Source organism: Lampris incognitus, chromosome 7 (genome assembly GCF_029633865.1).
Source record: "Lampris incognitus isolate fLamInc1 chromosome 7, fLamInc1.hap2, whole genome shotgun sequence".
Taxonomy (NCBI): domain Eukaryota; kingdom Metazoa; phylum Chordata; class Actinopteri; order Lampriformes; family Lampridae; genus Lampris; species Lampris incognitus.
The window spans coordinates 50,611,067-50,625,399 of record NC_079217.1 but is presented as its reverse complement, the minus strand read 5'-3'; the positions used below and the strand labels follow the sequence as shown (position 1 = coordinate 50,625,399).

General features: G+C 44.7%; 1 protein-coding gene across 1 annotated transcript in view; it reads left to right on the top strand.

The window, feature by feature from the left end:
- Positions 1-1,650, top strand: part of LOC130115268 (CD276 antigen) — a 33,922-nt gene extending 32,272 nt beyond the window's left edge. Inside the window, exons 6-8 of the mRNA XM_056282881.1 lie at positions 336-473; positions 590-620; positions 1,040-1,650. Of these exons, the coding sequence (XP_056138856.1) occupies positions 336-473; positions 590-620; positions 1,040-1,088 (218 nt within the window). The 3' untranslated portion in view covers positions 1,089-1,650. The remainder of the gene's footprint in view (positions 1-335; positions 474-589; positions 621-1,039) is intronic.
- Positions 1,651-14,333: the final 12,683 nt, after the last annotated feature.

Genomic DNA, 14,333 nt, shown 5'->3' with positions numbered 1-14,333 from the left:
TTTGTGGAGAAATCAGGGAGCGGCAGGTCTGTTTTTCCTTCACAGTTATCAAACTTTGAAAATCCAAAACGGTCAAAATGACCGCCTTGGTCGTTCTAGTGTTAAACTTAAGAGTTTGAGTTGCATTCAATGCATCCCATTTCTTTGGTGTTATCCACACAAGTGCACAGTTATATTCACAGCACCACATGAAGGATTTGACTGCTATGGAACAGTGAATTTGATAAACTCTGTTTATTTGAATTTGCCCTGCAACAAATAGGAAATTTTATGACAGATATTATAATAATTTATGACTCTGATGTGTATATATATTTTTCTTTTTTTATCACAAGGTACATCCAAGCCTGACGGTAACTCTTTTACCATTTTTGTATCATTGGGAGTACCAGTGTTGGCCATTTTGTTCGTGATCGTTCTCTTATTTTTACTATTGTGCTGGAAATGCAAGAGGAAACACATAAGTTGTCAAGGTAATGACAGAAAATTGCCCTTTATACATATTCATACTTCTTTTTGTTGAAAATGCATATCAATAGTAATCACTAGCATTGCAAGAAATGTGCTCACAATGCCTTCTTTTTATTGGTTTTAGGAGAAAATGAAGCTGCAAGTCTGGCGTAAGTGCACGTTTTGTTGACTGTAATTCAACATGTATAACATGAACATTTTGATTTTGCCAAAAATGTACTCATCATGATACATGATGAGTACAACATACAGAGGTCATGATTATGATAATTGTGTTACATTGCCTCCATCAGGGATGGGAATTAGCCAAAAGGGAAAAAAATATCTATAAAACAAGACAGTATTGGCAAAATAATCCATCTATACATTTTGCTGTCTGTGTATCAAACTTTTAAAAGTTGATTGTATATTATGTACAATGCTCACATTCGTTATTACATCGTTGTTTTTATGAAATATCCCATGGCAATACTTTTTTTAGCATTTTTTTTATCTCTGTTTACTCAGTCTTCTTGCCATTAACTTTTATTTTCCCTTTCCCTTCTTTCTTTCTTTTTACCACATTCAGAGAGATGACTTTTCTGAATGCTGAAAATGGAGAAGTTGCAGCGTCATGACTGACTTACTGACAATGAAGAATCTAAGTGACTATTGCCTTTGTTGACACCATAATCCTCTGCCAGCCAAGTCAAGACCTCAAATGTCCACCTGTGGAAGTAGATGCTGCTATATCATGTGCTGGCTGAGTTCTGAAGGATACTGTTCCTGCTGCAATGTGACGCTCACCGCGGACAGCTTCAAGCTAACATGATCAGTTGGGACTTCTGTTCCCACTGGGATAGTTAGTCGTTTACATGTTGGCACTTGTGGCAACAAAAAAAATGGTGTTTCTCGTAAAAAATAACCACCCCGTTTTGTTTTTTACAAGTGAATAGACAGTGTTGACACGCTCATTCCATATTAACTTCGTTAAATATTCCTTCAGTTTCTATACTTGGTTAATGTCAGTACCAGGGCCCGGTGGGAACGGGTGCCTACGTCAGCAGGCCTTGTAGGATACCCTGGCCAGGTTGCCCGTCTAATACAGGGCCCCCACAAAATCCCCCTGACAGAGATATACTTTGGTTAATTTAGAGCTGACATGAAACGCATATATGGACTCTGTGTGTGGGGTGGATTTGGGTGACCGATGTAAACCCAAGTGCACACGAGAAAAACATGTAGATTCCATACGGTATGGCAGGGATCAAATCCTGAACCCTCTTGCTGCCATTCAGGCTTTCTATATGTTTTTTGTTTTGTTATTTTGTCATTAACTTATTTTTGTAGTTTTTGTCTCTACATTATCTTTTTCCTCGAGATATTTATTTTACCGTCATAATATTAAACTTCAAATCCTCAATTCTTCATAAACTTTTTTTATTTTTCGCCGTTCAGTAAACATCCCAGCAGGCCACGTGCGGTTGAATTAGTTTCCTTAGAATTACCCAATTCTCAGGACTGCTTTCACTTCCCGCAAAACTTTTCAAAAGCTGGGCTGTACTACCTGGTTTGTTTGTGTAATTTTTTTAGGGTATTCCGTATCTCATTCTCTAATAAATTTTATTCAGTTCATTCCAGTTTAGTATGATCTTTTGTACAATCCAGGTGCCCTGTAAATCTCAAAAATCATTAAAAAAAAGACTTAACAGTAAACACTGCTTCATTATATTACTGTTATGCTGTTACTCTATTATTCTGGGGGGGGGGGGGGCTTTTACGCACCCGTGCCCTGGGGCCCCGTTTCCTTTTTTTGGTGGGAATTTTCCCTCCTTTTCTCCCCAATTGTATCCAGCCAATTACCCCGCTCTTCCGAGCCGTCCCGGGTGCTGCTCCACCCCGGGAGCACCCAGTTCACCAGAAGCGCGGGCATCCACAACCAGCATTAGGGTAAGGGTCAGGGTTAATAAAATATCTAAAATACTACCGTTAATACCATGATTTTAATTACAAAAAAGATTGTTTCCCCTGCTAACCTGTTGGTGGATGTCCACGCATCAGGTGAACTGGGCGAACTGAGCCTCGCTGGTGACGTCATGACCGTTCAAGGTGACGCGTGGGATTTGGACGCATCAGCTCTCCGCAGAAGTTAATGGAAAGTACTGGCGTATCACCTGCACGCAAAATCGGATTTTAGGGTACGCATTGCACGCGATGTGAAAGTGTAATATCGTGTTATTTGTACGCAGATTGTTGAGACCGGGCTCACCAGGACGCATACCCACATCCGGCTTCCCACCTGCAGACACGGCCAATTGTGTCTGTAGGGACGCCCCACCAAGCCGGAGGTAACACGGGGATTCAAACCAGCGATCCCCGTGTTAGTAGGCAACGGAATAGACCGCCATGCTCCCGGACGCTTGGGGGGGGGGGCGTTTTATCTATTGTTCATAAGACACCTACCAGAGTTCCTTAAGATTGTTCTATTGATCTATTGAAAACTCGGGGGATGAACTAACTAAAAATCACAGAAAAACCTTGTAAGGTTAAAAAAAAAAGGGGGGGGGGGAGAAAGCTCAGACAGAGCAAAAGAGGAGGGATTCCTCTTCCAGGACAGACAGTCGGTGCTGAGTGGACAAATACACAAGCGGTATCAGATGTACAACAACCACTCAATAAGGCACTTAAAGAATAAACAAGAAATGAAGTGAAACAAAGCATATGATATACAATTATTATACAGGTTATGGCGATTAATTAGCAAAACTTAATAACATTGGAAAAGATGTTGCAGGAGGCGGGTCCAAACTGCACAACACGGCAATTCAATTACTTATCCGGGCTAGAGCTCCAGTTGAAAGAGACTAAAGACAAAATGCGTTCATGCCATGTAATGGCATTTCTGTATCCAAATAATGGCAACTAGGTAACGGTTCTTGTAAGCCTCTTATCCCTCGAACATGTGTTAGAACGTATCTCATTCAAAGCTGAAGTCACTATTCCGGCTTAGTCCCCTTTGCTTTACAGCTTTGTTTTGCCCTCCTAGTGTCACCCGGTAAATCGGTCAATATGGTAATTACAAGAACAAAATTAGAAACATTTGATCTTGGGCACGGCCAATCAAAGCATCCTCGCAGGTGCAGTCATTGATCCTGGATTGTTTAGAGCACTTTGGTCAGTTAAAATAAAGCAGAGCAAAATTATCTTTTGAAAAAAATTAAGAGCGTGAAAGGACTGCAACATGGTCACTGGAATTGGACGTTTATGCTGCCATCATGGAAAGACAGACATCGACATACTGACAGACGGACAGGCAGACAGACAGGATGATATGGCTAATCTATCTATCTATCTATGACCACATTGTTGGGAAAAACTGGGAGGGGGTGGTGGAAAATGTAGAGGGGAGATTGCCGAAGTGGAGATTGCTGTTGCCATAGATGTCTTACGGGGGAAGACTTAGTTGTTAATAATTTGGCGGCCTCCACCCTCTGGCACAAACTAACATGTCTGGCGCCCCCCTGTGGATTGCTGCAAAACGTACAGTCTATTCTGGTAAACTTGTTTTGGGATAAACTGCACTGAGTACCACAGAGTGTACCATACCTATCAAAAGAGGGAGGGAGGGCAGGGTTTAGTGCATCTAGAGAGCAGAGCAGCAGCTTTTAGATGACAGTTCATACAGTGTTACCTCACTAGGACTGATGATGTGCTGATGTGCTCCTCTCATGAGCACTTTTTTTAAAAAGGGTACAAGGCTTGGATTCAGATGCCTCTTTGTTATTATCGGACTGTGTTTTTTTTAAGAGTTTGCATGACCTGCCACCTTTCTATCAACGACTGTTTACAGCCTGGGCTCTTTTTAAGCGGTGTAGACTGGAGCCTACAGCGTCACTGTTTTGACTCCTGGAGGGGTCTCTTATCGATGGGGCCAGGCTGGACATCCTGGATGACAGCACACCTGGTAAACCTGGTCTTCACTGGAGACTATGCTCAGCTGGAACTGTCAAATTGAAGCACGTAGTGGATGCTGCAGGTCTGGGGCTTCATGACATCGAGGCAGTGACTTCGTGCTGGGCTTGACGCCATGCCAACATACTAGGTACATTCTGAATGCACTTCTGGATTAAAAGACTCAACATCGAGGAACTGGACATGCTGCAGGACTGTGCCATTGGGACTGAAACTCCTGATAATGGAGAACCTTTCCCTGAGTTGGGTAGGTCTCAAAATAGACCAGACTGGACTAACGGGACATTTGCTGGTCTCTAATTCGGCTACTAAAATGGACTTTTACATGTTAAATGGGAAAGTCTTGTGCAAGTGTTGTGTTTGTAGCCTTGAACAAAAGAACGCTGAGTGAGAAAAAAGGACACTGTATGGAAGACAAAGTTAAACATGGCAGATGAGGGCGTCCGGGTGGCGTGGTGGTCTGTTTCGCTGCCTACCAACACAGGGATCGCCGGTTCGAATCCCCGTGTTACTTTCGGCTTGGACAGGCGTCCCTACAGACACAATTGGCCGTGTCTGCGGGTGGGAAGCCGAATGTAGGTATGTGTCCTGGTTGCTGCAGTAACGTCTCCTTTGGTTGGCCGGGGCGCCTGGTCGCGGGGAGGGGGAACCGGAGGGAATAGCGTGATTTTCCCACGCGCTACGCCCCCCTGGTGAAACTGCTCACTGTCAGGTGAAAAGAAGCAGCTGGGGACTCCGCATGTATTGGAGGAAGCATGAGGTAGTCTGCAGCCCTCCCCGGATCGGCAGAGGGGGTGGAGCAGAGACCGGGACGGCTCGGAAGAGTGGGGTAACTGGCCGGGTACAACTGGGGAGGGGGAAAAAAAAGGGGGGGGGGACTGGCAACCTCTAAATTCTGCCATGGGGCAAGTCAAATTATCGATTTATAGAAGCAGGAAGAGTCGAATTTGAATTCTAAAAAAAAAAAAAAAAAAATTCTCTCCCTCTGCCTCGAGCTTTGAATTGGTTGAGGGTTGTATGATGGGAGATGAACTCTGTTTTGGATGTGTTAACATAAAGGACTTACTCTGTTAGTATTGTAAAATAGATGCGTCAGTGTTAAAGTTTGTTTCATGTAAAATAAAGAGTTGTTTTAACTTTAAAAAAGGCTCCTCTCCCGTTCTCTCGCTCTCTGTGTGCAGTACTTGTAGAGGTCTCTAGATGTCACATTGGCACCACGGGGAGGCAGGCGTTCTGCCCTGGCTGACTGACATATCTGGCGCGATCATGAATTCCCAGAACTGGCATCCTGATTCATTGCGGGTTCCCCAGTTATGAAAATGGGGCCTTGGAAAAATAAACTGTAAAAGAAAAAAAAATTGAATCGCTGCAATAACATCTGAATGTCATTTCTGAGACGGAAGAAACTGAAGCCAGCAGTTTTTCTGGACTCGGTGCCAGCCGCTGTGAGATTGATGCAGCCTGACTGTAAGTGTACAGTTGTCATGGACAAGCTCACGACAGCGGCTCGGCTTCTGGGAGACAAACGTGCTTCACGCCGACTGGGCTGTGAGACATGTCAGTGCAATGTGATCACCTTGTGTTTCATTTGTCGTTTCCTGATGTCCCCCCGTGGTGCATGGTCGTTTCCTGATGTCCCCCCCGTGGTGCATGGTCGTTTCCTGATGTCCCCCCGCGGTCACTTGCCCGTCCGCGGGCTGATTCCTCAGAGTACTTGAGAAAGAAGAGACGAGGGGATAAGAAGGGAAGCGGAGAGAAGATGTGAGTAAAGGGAAAAGTGTTTCTCGGTGTATTGGGTGCTGTTATTGCTTCTTGACAGGAGGCGCAGAGGATGACTGCGGTGAAGAAGGGAGAGAGGTGAAAAACATGAACGAGGAGAGAAGACACGAGGGGGAGACGGGGGGGGGGAGAAAAGTCATTCAGTCGATAGTGACTTTTATTAAGCGGTCAAGACAATGGATGGATGGATACACACACACACACACACATCTCTCTCTTGCTTTCTTTCTGCTGCTCTACCTCTATACATCTTTCTTTCTTTCTCCGTAACACCCTCTGCTTGTATGTCTGTACATGTCTTTCTCCTCTGACATGATCTCCTCCCTCTGTCCAGGGCCCCTTTCGCGTTCTCAGTATCGCCCACTTGTACTCCATCACTTCTTTTCTGTTTTTCTTTTTGACCGCCTTTTTCCACTCTCTTTTCATTCTTTCATATCTGTTGCAATTCTCTCCCTATTTCTTCTCTCTCTCTCTGTTGTCTTTGTCTGTCTGTCTCTCTCTCTCTCTGTTGGGTCTGTCCCTCTGTCTGTCTGTCAATTCAATTCAATATTTGCTTTCTTGGCATGACATATGTTTTTGTACATATTGCCAAAGCAAGTAAAACAACAGCACAGCAGCAACAATGATTGTAATAACAGTCTCTCTCTCTCTCTGTGTTGTGTCTCTGTCTGTCTGTTGTGTCTCTGTCTGTCTGTCTGTCTCTCTCGCTCTCTGGTCTGTCTGTATGTCGCTCTCTCTTTTTGTTGTGTCTGTCTGTTGTGTCTCTGTCTGTCCGTCCGTCTGTCTCTCTCTCTGTTGTGTATCTGTCTTTCTGTCTGTCTCTATTGTGTCGGTGTCTATCTGTCTCTCTCTCTCTGTTGTGTCTGTCTGTCTGTCTCTCTCTCTATGCTGGGAGTCGGTGTGTGTGTGTGTTTGGTGAGAGCGACCAGCTGTTAGTACATTTGATTTATTTGTCATCTTTATAATAGTTGTTTCTTCTCTTTTTTGTCTTTAGGGCTGACGGTTTCAGACTGAGTTTGTTTTCTGGTCGTGGGCTACATTTGCTGTGGTCTGTGTATTTGTAGTAGGTTTTTTTTTTTCGGTGCGAGAGGGACGGCGTCCTCAGAGACGCTTTCCCTCTCTATCCGACATGGAGTGCAGGTTCAGCCCGATCCATCTATTCCGGTGGAGTCGGTTCTCCAGGCTGTGGGAGACCGTGTGGGACACGCCAACTGTCGTATGCCTCCAGGATGAACAGAGGTGTGATTGTTTTCCTGAAAGAGGAGCATTTTGTGGCTGAGTTAATAGTGAGCAGTGTCTCTGAATGGCGTCTGCGGGTTTCCCCGCTCGTCGTGCCTTCCACCTGGGTCTTTGCTGCTCCCCGTTCATTCCCAGTGAGGTGTTGGAGCGAGAGCTACAGCGCTTCCGGAAGCTGGTGAGCAGAAACATGTCCAACCCCTCCGGAGACAGGTGTTCGTGTTTCTGAATTGTCCGTCACAGATGCCGGAGGTTTCCTTCAGAGTGAAACATGGGGAGCGACATTACATGGTTGTACGCCAGCACAGGCAGCAGGAAATGCTTCGAGTGTGGGGATGTGGGGCCGCTTGTCATCACAGGCTGGCTGAGGGGCGCCCCGAGCCGTGGGCCAGGCCGGCTCTCGGTTTACCAGTTAATCTTCGTTCCAACCCTCACCTATGGTCATGAGCTTTGGGTAGTGACCGAAAGGGTGAGATCGCGGATACAAGCGGCTGAAATGAGTTTCCTCCGTAGGGTGTCTGGGCTCAGCCTTAGAGACAGGGTGAAGAGCTCGGACATCCGGAGGGAGCTCGGAGTAGAGCCGCTGCACCTTCACGTCGCAAGGAGCCAGTTGAGGTGGTTCGGGCATCTGATTAGGATGCCTCCTGGGCGCCTTCCTTTGGAGGTTTTCTGGTTACGTCCAACTGGGAGGAGACCCCGTGGTAGACCCAGAACTCGCTGGAGGGACATATCTAATCTGGCCTGGGAACGCCTTAGGATCCCCCAGGAGGAGCTGGAGGGAATTGCTGGGGAGAGGGACGTCTGGAGTGCCCTACTTAGCTTGCCGCCACCGTGACCCGACCCCGGAGAAGCGGCTGAAGATGAATGAAGAAATGAATGAATCTACGGTCCATACTACTCTGCAAAGAACAAATCTGTCCACACATTAACGAATTTCATTTCAGGACTGGCCAGATTAGCTACTTGGAAAACAAGGAGAAACTGCGAGGGGCGAGGGTTCAGAAGACATGGTTCTGACGCTTGACTAGGCTGCTGGCAGCTCAGCTCTGAGGGGAGTTTGGTTTTTACAGACTGACAAAAATGACAGAAGTTTTTGTGAACACTTGGGGTGTGCAGGATGTGCTGTGTTCAGTCAGAGAGAATTCTTTGGTTCTGAATATCTGAATTTTTGTTCTTTGGCATTTTTGTTTTGGGTTTTTGAATGAATTTGTTTTGTTGTAACTTTTTGATAACACAAAACTTTGTGTAAATGGAACCAGACAAAAATAACAGTATTCTAAAATTCAACTTCTCTCTCTCTCTCATAATCATCATGCCCTCCTCTTTCACTGTCCCCCATCTCTCAGTCCTTCTGTCTGTTCCTCCCTCCACCATTCCTATGCTTTCTACCCCCCCACCCCATAAAAAAACTAGAGAGGCAAGGGTGGACTTTCTGATGGGGTGGTCGTTGTAGACACACACCACATGTCAGCCTCGGCTCCATTACTACTTAATTTGAGCTACAGGGAAAAGGATACGGAGAGTTTATTACCAGAAAGAGATATTCAGTATCTGGAAAATCCACGCAGAACTAGTTTTGTGACATGAGGTCCCGCTTGCTCAGGTTGAGGATCTCTGGATGGTCACAGATTAACTAAATATGCACTCTCTTTTTACAATTTTTATTACCCCGTATACTTAAATTTGCTTTGCTCTTGTGACTCTGCGCATTCAACACCTATTGCATGTCTGTCCATGCTGGGAGAGGAATCCCTCCTCTTTCGCTCTTCCAGAGGTTTCTTCCATTATTTTTCCCCGATGAGGTTTTCCTTGTTGAGTTTTTTTTTTCTCATCTGAATCAACGGTCCAAGGATAGGGAGTGTCTTATATTGCACTGATTGCAAAGCCCTTCGGGACGACCTCGGTAGCCCTTCGGGATGACGTAGGGATTTGGGGATATATAAATAAATCTGACTTGGGTAGCTGATAAAACAGGTTTACTGTGAGTGTATGAACATTCAGAAAAGTCTGCCGGTAAAAGTCCTGTGCTTAACCACTACTTGAATATGTAGTATATAGCACATGCTTGTGAGATTATAGTAGTATGCTATAATCATCGTGTGATTTTCTGTATTAAATATGCCATTTGAAACACATCCTTACCTGTTAATGCAAAACAGGCATGCTACTGCAATCTAGAGGATTCACATCATAACAATGACGTACCAAAGTGGGTTTATAATCTTTCTCCCCTTTCTTCCATCTTTCTATTACTTCTACGATGATAAAGCCCTACTCAAAATTGCTGTCATTGACACCTAGTAGGTATGAGGCCTTTGTAAAGTTAAATAAAAGAGCTCCTCTGGACAATAGTATTCCCAGGGTCTGCAGGTGTCCGGGTGGCGTGGCAGTCTATTCCATTGCCTACCAACACGGGGAGTCTGTTCGGGGGGAGGGGGAATCAGGGGAAATAGCGTGATTTTCCTACGCGCTATGTCCCCCTGGTGAAACTCCTCACTGTCGGGTGAAAAGAAGCGGCTGGTGACTCCACATGTATTGGAGGAGGCATGTGTAGTCTGCAGCCCTCCCCGGATCGGCAGAGGGGGTGGAGCACCGACCGGGACAGCTCGGAAGAGTGGGGTAACTGGCCGGGTACAACTGGGGAGAAAAAGGGGTAAAAATCCAAATAAATAAATTCCCAGGTTCTTCTGTGATGCATGCCCTCATGTCTTCTACTAAAAAAAACATGGACTGTAATCACATCTATGAAAATCCATAACATTTTGCTCTCACCACAAAAACAATGTCCAGCTGCAGGTAACAAGACAACAGGGTCTGCACAATGAAAGGCAGAATATTAGGGAGCAGAGAAGAATACAATTGGAAGAAAGAAAATAAAGAGCATTGATCATGAGCAGACAATGTAACAAAATAGAGCAAAATAAATTGAGGTAGAGAAAATATGCCATAAATATTAAAAGAATACAAACAAGGGTTATGGAAAATGAGATCAAGGAAAATGGATAGAGAATAGAATGTGGAGGGAGAGAAGGATAATGAAATCTGCAAGGAGAGAGGCATGGTGGATAAAAATAAGATAACAGAGCAACGTGTGAGCTCATGGCCATCAGGGTGATAAAGAAACAGCAATGATAGAAAAGGAATAAAGAGAAGAAAGTTTTAAAGGTCAGGCCAGCATGCAGACAGCAGTCTTATAGAATCAAAGCACTTAGTGAATAACACACTGGCTTTTTCTTTAATTATTACTTTTTTCCTAATCAGCTAGCACATGCTACAAAGGTTCAGTTTACACTTGGCATTTTATGCAGATTTTACGCAGATTTTTGTTGGATATATACAATTTATCCACATTGCATTTGCATCTGTTATCAAATATGCATGTACCGTAGCCATCAGATTGCAAACCCCTTGCTCTTTTGTGTACAACATGAAGAATCCTCTTCCTGAGCATAGCCTACTTTCTATCGACCGAGAGGAATAGAGATATTGCATGGCTAAAGCTTGGAGAAATAACTCCAGTCACACTGCATCTTAAACCACCTAAGATGTGGTGTGATGTCACCGTGTCTTCGGTGCATTTATAACTGGATTTTTAAAGACACATGCATGATTGGAACCTGATCATCCAATATACATTTTAATGCTGAGTGAACAAGCATTACATTTATTACTTATTTCAGTGGTGGCAATAACACTTTGAACACAATCTTGGAAAATTAGAGGATGCCTGAGGAGTTGAGAAGAAGCATACTGGTACCAATAAGGGTGATGTGCAGAACTGTAGTAACTACAGTGGTATAAAGTTGATCGGTCACAGCATGAAGATATGGGAAAGAGTAATAGACACCAGGCTAATAAGAGAGGTGACAATTAGCGAGCAGCAGTATGGTTTCATGCCATGAAAGAGCACTACAGATGTGATGTTTGCTTTGAGAATGCTGATGGAGAAGTATAGAGGGTGATACACTGTGTCTTTGTGGATTTAGAGAAAACATATGACAGGGTGCCGAGAGAGGAGGTGTGGTATTGTATGAGGATATCAGGAGTGGCAGAGAAGTATGAATGAGTGAAATCAAAGATCCGGGGGAAAAAAACAATGACGAGAAAGACAAGAAGATCGCCCAGTTGGAGTACAGACTGGAAGACCTAGAGCAATCAGTGGATTGGGGACTAGGTCATACGCCAAGGTGGCGGATCCGAACAGGGTTGTGCACACTGAAACCGAGCTGAATTCTTTGGAGCAACAGGTAACTGATTTCTTTGCCAAGGAAGGCATCTCTGTGGACAACAACGTTATCGAAGCGCGTCACCCTTTCCCAAGAAAAGATAAGAGCAAACCAGCAATAATAATCAGATTTACTAAGAGAAAAAAACAAAACTGTATTACTAAAACAAGGAAAGAAACTGAAGAGAACCAGTGTCTACATGAATGAGTACCTGACCAAGAAAAACAAGAATATTGCCAGTGAAGCTCACTTGCTAAGGATGCAGAAAAACGTTCAATCAACATGGATGACCAACTGCAAACATTTCATCAAGCTTAATGGAACACCAGAGAAAGCAAAGGTGCGCTACATCAGAGAGACCGCATAACTGCACAAGTACTAGTAACTATAAGTAAGCAAAGTAATTAATATGATTGACTATGTACTATATTGGACTATTAGACACTAAAATTCATGAACCTTGAACAAGACGTCAATCCTGACATTAACTTCTTCAATAATCTAAAAAATAATTGTTGTTATCACACCGAAGAACTATTTAACAAGAATATTAATTCAGAGAATGGTTTGTCAATCATCTACTTTAACAGTAGAAGTCTATATGCAAACTTTAAAACCATAAAATAATATTTCAATCTATTTAAGAAACCGTTCAAGATCATAGCAATATCTGAAACATGGCTCAACAATGAGAAAGGGGTGGATTTTGAGATGGATGGATCCCGCAACCCTGAGAGCAGGATAAGCGGTTTGGATAATTGATGGATGGATGGGTGGATGGATATGACTTAAATTACATGAATAGGAACGAGATGAGGCAGGAATCTCCATGGACTATGATGTTTCGTGAGAGTAGGGTGCAGGGTGAGGAGAACCTGGAGAGGTGGTGGTATGCACTGGAGAGATGAGGAATGAAAAGTCAGTAGGAGCAAGATGGAATACATATGCGTGAATGAGAGGGAGGTCAGTGGAAGGAGTAGAGGTGACGAAGTATGAATTTAAATTTTTGGGGTCAACTGTCCAAAATAACCGGGAGTGCGAAAGAGAGGTGAAGAAGAGAGTACAGGCAGGGTGGAGTGGGTGGAGAAGAGTGTAAGGAGTGATTTGCAACAGAAGGGTACCAGCAAGAGTTAAAGGGAAGGTTTACAAGATGGTTGTGAGACCAGCTATGTTACATGGTTTGGAGACAGTGGAGCTGACGAAAAGACAGGAGGCAGAACTGGAGGTGGCAGAGTTGAAGATGCTAAGATTTTCACTGGGAATGATGAAGAAGGACAGGATTAGGATGAGTATATTAGAGGGACAGCTCAGATTAGATGGTTTGGAGACAAAGCATGAGAGGCAAGATTGAGATGGCTTGGACATGTGTGGAGGAGAGATGCTGGGTATATTGGGAGAAGGATGCTGAATATGGAGCTGCCAGGGAAGAGGAAAAGAGGAAGGCCAAAGAGGAGGTTTATGGATGTGGTGAAGGAGGACATGCAGGTGGCTGGTGTGACAGAGGAAGATGCAGAGGACAGGAAGAGATAGAAACAGACGATCCGCTGTGGCGACCCTTAACAGGAGCAGCCGAAAGTAGTAGCAGATGTAAGGAGGAGGAAAACTCTGATTTAAAACCTCCGCTGCCTTGCGGGTATACTCGTGTATGGGCAAGGCTTCGGGAAGAAACCCTGAGGAAAAATCTGCATCCGTCTCCATTGCCAGTCATCTCGCTTAGTCTTGCTACTGGTAGTAGGTGGTCTGGGACAAGAGAGTGGGGTTGATGATGCGCAACTCTTCCTCACTTTAAACAAAATCATCGCGCAAGTCATCAGACATCCATTCATCACCCCATGTGGCGACAGGGGCATGACAAAGCAACAGGTGTGGGTACACTGGCAGTTGTAGCCACAAACCTGCACACAGGCGGCTAAGACCATATGGTCGTTCTTCACTGAAAGGAGCAGAAGTGGAGTTCGGCAGCCCTCTGAGCAGCCCTCTTTAGGACCACACTGCTCACCTCCCTGGCATGAGGAAGGGTCTAGAAAAGGCGACCTAAAAATTGCCTGCTCCACGTCACCCCATCCGGCAAACCGCGGTCGGAGGGGACCCTATTTTTGCGGTTGAAACAACAGGAAAAAAAAGACGAAAACAACACCTTTGAAAATTGCCACATGGAACATTCGCACTCTTCTTGACAGGGAAAATGCAGAAAGACCCAAGAGACGCACAGCACTTATTGCAAATGAACTAAACAGGTACAACATTGACATTGCTGCCTTGAGTGAGACCAGGCTGCAGGACAGGGTGAAATCCGTGAAAGAAGGGCAAACTACACCTTTTTCTGGAGTGGGCACGGACCTGAGGAGAAACGTGAAGGTGGAGTTGGCTTCGCAGTCAAGTCAACTCTCGTAAGCAAACTGGCCACGCCTCCTAAAGGCGTGAATGATCGCCTAATGACGCTGAGACTCCCCCCTTTCTCAGGGAAAAGACATTTGTCACCATTGTCAGCGCCTAGGCACCCATGATGACCAACCCAGACGAGATCAGGGATACATTTTATGAAGACCGGGATACTGTCATTGCCGATGTTCCCTGCGCTGAAAAACTCACCATTCTTGGTGATTTTAATGCAAGAGTTGGCACAGACAACATCTTCTGGGGAAGGCGGGATCGGAAAGCACGGAGTTG